An 8,768-nucleotide genomic window follows, 5' to 3' on the forward strand; every position below is an offset into this window, starting at 1 on the left:
AGCTAATGAGGGCTACAGAGGTGCTCCAATTCGATGGAGTAGAATTATATTATAAATAGAGAAATAGCCCAGACGCTTGAATTATCTTTTTTCATATTCTTGACAAGTTGCTGCACATTTCCCAAGACTTTTCTAGGGATTTACAATTTCCATAACAACATTTGAATACATAAATATTTGCGTTGCGTAAAATCTCTTTGCTTCTAGACCTCATCCTACCCACAGTCTTGCAAAAATGTCTTTGCATTTTCCACTCTTTCGGGCAGCAGCCAAAAAGAGGGAATTAATGTTACATTAAATTTGTGCACCATTCTGGCCAGCACACGGATTATAGCAAATGCAAATGAGCCAATCCGAGCGTAGACTAGAATAAATGCATGGCATTAAAAATAATAATAATAATCACGCACAGCCGCACATTAATTAATAGTTTGGACAGAATTGTGTGCACATTTGTTCAGCGGGTCTGGAGCGGTGGCACTGGCATATTTAGTAGGTGTTTAGCCCGGGTATTTCTAGAATTTAATGACGCCAATTAATAATTAAGTCATTAATTTTGTTCATTGCTTCTTTGTATGCCACTCTGCATACCATTTAATTGGGCATAAATAATTGAGAGAATTCTGCTAAATTTAATTATAAAGAAATACATGAATGTAGATAGTTTTCTAGTATTTCGCTTTCGCTGCGTTTTTGTCAGCCGCTTGGACGAGCGTTTTAGTCTGTCAATCAAATGTGGGAATGTTTGTCTCATCGTCGCATCGTTGGCAGCCAGATGAGGATGAGGATGGATGAGGATGGGAATAGACGGATGGATGGATGTGGTACTGGGTGTACTGGTCGCTTGTATGCCTCTGCCGTTTGCCTGTCAGCAAGAATGATTGACAGGCACAAGTGAATGGGCTGTCCCGCCGTTCTCGTTCCCGTTCCCTGTGACCGAAATACGAGTACCAGTGCCGCACTCATATGCGTACTCATATCTGGCAAAAAGTGAATGCAAAGCAAAACACAAATCTGTGGGCCCACCCACCCACTCATTTGCATTCGCATTACGGAAGGGAGGTGGGAACTACGATACTTGTACCATGTGCAATTTCTCTTCTCTTTTTTCCATTTTTTCGAAGGTTCAACGTACTCTCAGCTCGGGTGTACGTTGCCCATATTATATTCTATGAATGGGCCAAGTGCCTGCAGAATATTGGCAGCCATCACCCTGGTCTCTCCTGCCAATTCGTATAAAAAAAGTTTTCAATTTTTCTTTTGGCTTGTTTGCCCTCGTGTCTGGGAATTGTCGGTGCTCTTCAGTTCAGAACGGGACAGATTGGTCAGCACCGGCAACGTATACATAAATCTAGACCGGTCTCAGTTCCAGTTACACTTTCACGCCCATGAGTCATGCCACATAAATCAACCGACAACCGACAGACGTCGTCTCTACTGCTGGAACTCAACTCTCGCCTGTCAATATTTATTTTATTTCACATTTTTCGCCTGAAAGGGCACACAAGTCCACATTGTAGAAAGATCTATGGGTTGAGTCGGTAAAGCTGTCTGTTAATTGCTCACTCAACATTTTTCGGGTGCTATGCCGTGTGGGGTCACACATTTTATTGGATTCTTAATGGTGTCCCTATCCTAAGTAGAGAGGTTCTGTCTGTGGCTGCCCAAGCTGAAGCCCAGCACCAGGCTAAGCGAATGATCATTGCAATCATCAGAGAAAAGCAGTGGGAAAATGATTTTTTCGGACGTGTTACTGATGCTTTCAATAACCCGAAGAAGATAGATTCTAGATTTTTTTTTATGGATAACTTCTCTTATTTAATTCTTATTAAATTAAAGAACTCCGGACACCAGAATTTTCCAATGTCCCATAAAAGGCGTAGTCATGGTGTTGGTTGTCACAGGAAGGTTCATAATATCTGCGGAATAAAAAGGGTTTGTCTAGCATTTGTTGTGAAGTTGCTTGGACTCGACTAACGGATTGATGTTGATGGTGTGGTGGTCTTGGGAGTAACAAACTCAGCCATGCGCAAATAATTTGATGGCTCAAATGTGCTCCAGATCTGATTCTCCTCAAATATGATACCGCCTGCTTGATACCCATTTATCGTGGTTAGTTTTGCGTCCTCGTTCGTTGGAAACCAAGGTGGGATAATGATTGTGGTATGTGGTGCTGTGGTCCAAGTCGGTTTCCTAGTGCTTTTCTTGGTACTTGTTTCTGTGGTGCTTGACAATGTGGTGCTCGACAATGTGGTGCTCGACAATGTGGTGCTTTTCTTGGTACTCCTTTCTGTGGTGCTCGACAATGTGGTGCTCGACAATGTGGTGCTTGACAATGTGGTGATTTTCTTGGTACTCCTTTCTGTGGTGCTTGACAATGTGGTGCTTTTCTTGGTACTCCTTTCTGTGGTGCTTGACAATGTGGTGCTTTTCTTGGTACTCCTTTCTGTGGTGCTCGACAATGTGGTGCTCGACAATGTGGTGCTTTTCTTGGTGCTCCTTTCTGTGGTGCTCGACAATGTGGTGCTCGACAATGTGGTGTTTCTGGTGGTCATCACTGCTGTGGTGCTGGTGGTTTTTCCGGGTGTGTTTAGTGTTGTTTTTATTACCTTCCGAGTTTGACTGCTGTACGGTGGAATGTACATGGCAGCGCATTTCGATTTGCTCCTGCGCACATAGCCATCCCTGCAGACGCACTTGTACGAGAGGAAAAGGTGCGAAGTGTCCTTCACTTTTTTCTGATATTTACCACATTCTGCAGAGGGAATATTTAATTAGCTAAATGTTTTTTTGTGGCCTTTTTGTACACTTACTGCCAGCAAAAAAGGCTTTTAATGGCAAGAAAGCTTGAAAAAAGGATGGAAAACCCATGATGCCATCAACTGAACGTCAAATGTCAACTGTTTTTTATTCCCCTAAAGTTTGGTTTTAAGTGTCAAGTGCGTAAAAATCAATTTGTCAAGCATTTGGTTAATTTACACTCTCTGCTGCTGTTCCATCTGTTTCTAGACATGTCTCGGGTGCAGTGTATTTCTTGATGAGTTCTTCAGCTTAAATGTGGCATGTCCTACCGGGTTTAATAGCTGAATTTCCCCTCTTTAATGTGTGCCATCCAGATAGTGCTGCTCTGGCCCAAAACATCTCTCAGGCTGCTGCTGCTGCTGCTGCCGCCACTTACCAACTTGTCCAACTCACATTCCGTGCAGTCCTCGGGGGCAGTCACTCTCCCCCCTATCTTATCAGGGACAGTGTATGGCATAAGTTGCAAGTTGCAACACTCTCTTGAAGCAACCCGAAAAAAATGGCAAGCCAAGCAGATACTCGTACTTATGACGGCACTCCCCTCTAGCGTCATAAAAAATTCATTTCCAAAAGTTGTCCTCGAGATGGATGTGCATGCAGGAGGATGGCGGATGGTGGGAAAGTTTTCATTTCATAATTTTCAGATCTCTTTTGCCACATGGAGGTGTAGCTGCCCCATCCCCTTCCCCTGCTGATGCTGCTGCTGCTGCTGCTGCTGCTGGCAGATTGCATTCGTCTGTTGTTGAATGTTATTTTGGTGCCCATATGTCATTGATTATTCACGCACCACGCCCGGCCAGGCCAGAGAAAGAGAGAAAGCTTTTCAGCGTTAGCTTTTCACTGTTCAGTTTTCTCTTTTCTTTACCCCAACACCCCCATGAGCAGAATTTCCCTGCTGCTGCATACTTTTTGGCATGCGGGAATAGATCTTTGAACCCTTGAAATTTAATGGTCCGGACTTGGTCTTTACCTTACTGTTAATTGCGTTTCATATGGGTTGCCCATTATCTGTCTGTGTGGCATGTCCGACATATTTCAGATAATGACTTTTTGCGGCTCCCTTTTAGCCATAATAATTGAGCGGTTTTCGGGCACAGTCTCTGCTTCGAAATCCATTCGACATTCAGTTCATTTGCCTGCTCCTTGGCTCTCGGCTCTCGGCTCTTGTCTTTTTTGCGGTTTTCAGCTGGCCATTAAAATATTTTGACCTTCTTGAGTGTTTCGGTTAGATTTGCGCCGCTCCTGACAATATTTGATTGTGGTTTGTGCAGCTCACTGAATTTCGTGATAAAGGGAAACTAAATCAAAGTTTTTCAACTAACAATTAATTTATGTATGTGCTGAAAGTCCCTCAAAGTGATGTTCATACTTCATTGGATTTACATTTATAATAAAAAAATACTTTAGGGAACTAATATTCGTTATATCCCATAAACATTTCTGGTATTTGGCTTTGGAAATGCTTACGCAAAACAGAAATATCGAAAGCTAATTTCGCTTACACCACAAGAGAAGGAACGGGGGAGGCAGTGGGTGGTAACCACATTGCATTGGGAATTGCATCTCCGCCGACAATCATCTACGGCAATCATCAAGGCAATTAGATGCCAAAGAACAGCATCAATTAAATGGTTGAATGCGTTCAAAGTCGACCCTCAATGAGAGGAGCAAATTTCAAAGGCGTTTAATTAGAGGCAAGGCAGAGCAAGCAGCTGAGGCTGCTGCCCCACTGCGGTTGTTCGTTATGCCCCAAGGAGAGAGAGAGAGAGAGAGAGAGAGAGCAGTGTTAGGAGGAGGGACTGGAGCAGAACTGCATAATAAAAACCATGTGACGATGGCCAGGAGCTCAGCATAACGGAGGAGCAGAATATTCCAATGCTCGACGTCTGTTGGAATTCCCACAAAAGTAGTTGGTGGTGGCCAGGACAGGCAGGACAGGTGGCAGATGTATATAAATTGTATGCAATGCCATGGAAATCCAGCCATTCGCAGGACTTACGCGAACCAAACATGCCACAGGAGGTGCGGATATGGGATATGGGATATGGAAGGTTGCGTGTGCTCAGCACCCAGGGCGCGGACGACGATGGCGACATTGACAAATGATGCCCGGCCATGGAACATGGTACATACAGAGAAATACGCACCCCGACCCAAACAATATGCTGGGGCAGGGGATGATGCGAATATTTGTGAACTCAGTGGGTCAGTCGGCACATCGCTCAGATCGCTGCTGAAATGGCAGTGGAAAGGCCAACGACCAGCACTGACCAGGCCAAGAATAACAATGGCATCAGAAAGTTCTTTGTTGCAGCACCAAGACCAGCACCAGAACTGTGCCACAGTTGCAGCTGCATTTTATGTTCAAGAAAAGTGCTTCGAGCTCTAAAGTAAAGTTTCGCCAATGAAACAGGGTTTTCCGTGTGATATTTAAGATTGGTGGCTCCTCTTTGGTGGCGTATAAAATCACCCTGTATCCCTCAATGCACATTCAATAGCCATTTTCCATATGTAGCAAGTTTTTCTATGGCGGCAGTTTGCAGTGCAAAATATATTGACAAAAGTGGCCAAAGGACGTGCCGCACAGCACACAGCCAATTCAACTTGCAATAAAGGGAGAGCTCCGGCAAGTACATGTAACAAGTAGTAGTAGGAGCTCTGGAAAGGTGGCTATAACTGCCGATAACTGGCTGCTTGGTGGCGGATGAGTTAACCTAATTTAAAGAGCAACTCCAACTCCAACTCCAGTTCCCAACTCCTCAGAGAACCAATACACATGTGAGTGTCTGCAGCAGTTTATCTCTGGAGTTGCTTGCACTTGCCAGTCCCTTTTTGTACCGCGCTAATTTGTCAAGGAAACTTTCCTCATCGTTTCTTTTTGGGAAGGAACTTTTGCTTCGCCGGCATAATCCGACTTGTCTGCAAGTGACAAAGTTGCCAGACGTTCAAAATTCCCAGCAGCAGAGCTGAGCACATTATGCAAATGAAAAATTGTCTAACATTTGCATTGGCAAGCAGCAGGTAAATGCCAGGCAGCCAGGCAGCCAGGCAACCACTTCATTCCTCATCCTTCATTCCTCCACTTTGAGCTAGCAAAATGCCATTCCAAATATGAAAGCCAGGCACAAAGTTGCGCTTGTGCGTCAGCGAAAAGGAATCAAAGTCAAATTTGCATTTCACTTGGCATTTCCCTCATATTTATTTCCACTTTTCAATCGCTGCAATCTCTGCCATTTCTGCCATCTCTCCACAGTGCACCACATGTTCCGGCGGCGCACTTGGTGCAAAAATATCTCTGATTTCCGCCCGATGATTGCGTGGCCCGACTTGGGCTTGATTTTTAATAAGCGTTGCCCGCACGACCTTGAAAACGTTTAATGCGGATTGTGAGGCACTTAGGTGTTGGCTGCAAGTGTGTGGTGTTTCCATAGAGAAAGGAAAAACGAGAACTATTGTTGGGTTGGGTTTTCCATGGAATTTGAATTATGTGCGAAAGAGAACAAATGTAACTAAGAATGGGCTACCAGTGTAAGGTTCAACGGCAAACCACTTGCTGCCTCTCGTTAGAGTTGATGGAGCGGAAAGAGCAATGTTTGACTACCCCGGAAAATGGGAAACGAGTGCCTATGTGTGTGAAATGTGCTGACATTGACCTTGACATGAGACGAGCCGTTAGCCGTAAAGTTTCCCTAAATATTCATGAAGCTGCCAGCAGTCCATCATTTTAATTGCAGAATCTCCTACTGGGGGAAAGGTAAAAAGTGGGTAAAAGTAGAGCTTAAATCACTTCCGCTGTGCGCACAGGAAATGAGCAAGCAGCCATGGTGGCTGCCTAGACTGACAAATGCCGACACAACGCCTCATACACCTCACTCGTCACACTCTTTACTCCTCGCACTCATCTCAAACTCGTTACGCCTTGTGTCTGGGTTCGAGTTGGATCTTCTGGCATACGCACACGTGCTGTTGTTGCATGCCACACACATTGTTGCCGCCGCTGCTGCTGCTGCTGCTGGCGGATGTTGGCAATTTCATTGCAACTTCCGCAGAATGTCGACAACAGACGAAGAGAGAGTCTGGCGGAAGAGTTGAGTTTCTTTTAATTCTCAACATAAGCGAAACGCGCCCTCAGGCAACAATATTCGTATAAACATGAGGGGTTCGGCAGTGGCTGGGTGGAGCGGTGAGAAAACCGCCAAGGAAAGTGGGTAAAGTGCGTCGAAAAGGAGAGTAAGTAAGAGACAGACAGACAGACAGACAGGAATACACTTTGTGCTCATTTCCGTTGCATAATAAATGGCGGATGCCGTTGCAGAGCTTCTCGATAGCCGAGCCAAGAGGATATGAACGAAATGTATGCCCCTTTCAGTAGGACAGACAGCCGCAATGCCCTGGGGGTTCTAAGCATTTGAAGCCATTTAGGGGTGTGGCTTTGGGAGAGCGCAAGGGAAATACCTTATTTTGGCAGCTCTTTTGATACAGTTTTAGTGTGAAATTAGCTTTGACTACCAAAAGTTTTATTTGTGCGTTTATTTTATTAAACATTCAACATTTGGAGAGATCTTAAATTAATTTTCAATATTTTCCTGTTCCTTAGGACATCTAAAAGTCGACTCTGCTCCGCCCCAAGATTTTTCTGCTTTATTTTTCTTGTATTCTATTTTTTTAAATGTCGAATTGATTGGCTGCTGCCGTATCCCCGTGGCCCCCCGTTAACATGTGTTGCAGGCCAACTGTTTGCAGATTCTTCAATCATTCATTCCGTGTCTTCTTTTTTCAGTCGGTCCTTTCCCCAATCTGTCCACTCCACACACACTGTGGGCGGAAATGAAAACGAAATTAAACTGAAAATTTAACATATACATCCCTGCGTATCTCTGGGTATCTCTGTAGCTGCGCGTGTGATGCTGTTTCCGCCAGTGTTGCCCTCATGTTGCAGGCGCAATTAAATGAAAAGGAAACGAAACACGCAGTGCCCCTCGCCGTACACGTAAGCCACGAGGATAAGTGCAATTGTATTTGTTTTCCGTATTTTGCCGCATTCTGTATTTTCTCCCATATTGTGTCTGCATCCTTTGTGTCAATGTATCTGTATCTGTGTGTGTGTGTGTGTGTGTGTGTTGTGCATGTGCAGTTGATATTTACAGATAAACAGTTCGGTTCAACATGCTGAGTGGCCCTCTGGTGCTCTTAGGGGTGGCGTGTACGACTTCAACTCCAACTGCGCGTATTTGGATGGGTCGTGGGTCACCAACGACTGGATTGTTTTTACGCGTGCGGTTACCCCCTGGCCCTCCGTGTGCTGGTTGTGCCCTTTGGGGCAGCGGCAAAAGGAAGTTGAGAAACAAACACGTGCACGCCATGCCCCCAGCTGCTCTCTCCCACTCTCCTTCTCTCTGTTGATTTTAATTATAGAAAAATGTTTATTCTAAAAGTTGTATAAATATATTAACGTTTCCTGCACCGTTTTGCAATTTGTTTATATTTTAAACAATTAAATACACACCTCTCCGGGTACACTTTGTGTGAATTTGATCTCACAAATGAAATGTACAATTTAGGCCAAGAAATTTAAAATATTAACCATATTTTGTAATGTTATCTTTCGCAGTCTCTGGTCTTGCTCTATCATTTAATGTATTGCCAAACAATGACATCTCCCTGGCCAGGAATTTAATGGCAACAAAAACAAGAAGCAAAACCATTTTGCGGTTAACCCTGGAGCTACATGGAACTGCGCTAAAAAAAACAACAACATTCCGCTGAATGGTCCCTAAATTACTAGCAATTGTTGACTCTTCTGTTTTCTATATTTTTTCCCCATCTACCATTTCACATTTGAATGCGTTTAATTGGTTTTTACTTTTGCATCGGAATGCAGCTGCATCGACAGCAATTTGAAATCGATTCAATAAATAGGTTTCTTTTTTGCTGTCACGTTTGCAGCAACCGCAAAAATGTTGGCC

At 44.2% G+C, this 8,768-nt stretch overlaps 1 protein-coding gene across 3 annotated transcripts; it reads right to left on the reverse strand.

Annotated features, from left to right (window-relative positions):
* Positions 1–1,733: 1,733 nt before the first annotated feature.
* Positions 1,734–2,895, reverse strand: LOC117579472 (serine-rich adhesin for platelets-like). 3 transcript variants are annotated; one of them, XM_034265362.1, is made up of 4 exons: positions 2,814–2,895; positions 2,610–2,755; positions 1,979–2,089; positions 1,734–1,919 (listed from the first exon to the last, which is right to left on the reverse strand). In XM_034265362.1, exons 2-4 carry the CDS (start codon positions 2,653–2,655, stop codon positions 1,834–1,836), a joined length of 243 nt encoding a protein of 80 aa, XP_034121253.1. In that variant the 5' UTR covers positions 2,656–2,755; positions 2,814–2,895; the 3' UTR covers positions 1,734–1,833. The 3 variants fall into 3 exon arrangements, with proteins under 3 accessions (XP_034121253.1, XP_034121252.1, XP_034121254.1); XM_034265361.1 differs by having other exon boundaries at positions 1,805–1,919; positions 1,979–2,755; positions 2,814–2,889; XM_034265363.1 differs by lacking the exon at positions 1,979–2,089 and having other exon boundaries at positions 1,858–1,919; positions 2,814–2,889.
* Positions 2,896–8,768: the final 5,873 nt, after the last annotated feature.

Source organism: Drosophila guanche, unplaced genomic scaffold, assembly GCF_900245975.1.
Source record: "Drosophila guanche unplaced genomic scaffold, DGUA_6, whole genome shotgun sequence".
Classification (NCBI taxonomy): Eukaryota; Metazoa; Arthropoda; class Insecta; order Diptera; family Drosophilidae; genus Drosophila; species Drosophila guanche.

Coding starts and splice junctions, on each gene's coding strand:
- LOC117579472 (XM_034265361.1), bottom strand. CDS start 2,871: ATGGGTTTTCCATCCTTTTTTCAAGCTTTCTTGCCATTAAAAGCCTTT. Junction 2,756..2,813: donor AAAAGCCTTTTTTGCTGGCA/GTAAGTGTACAA, acceptor TTCCCTCTGCAG/AATGTGGTAAATATCAGAAA. Junction 1,920..1,978: donor CACACCATCAACATCAATCC/GTTAGTCGAGTC, acceptor TTTATTCCGCAG/ATATTATGAACCTTCCTGTG.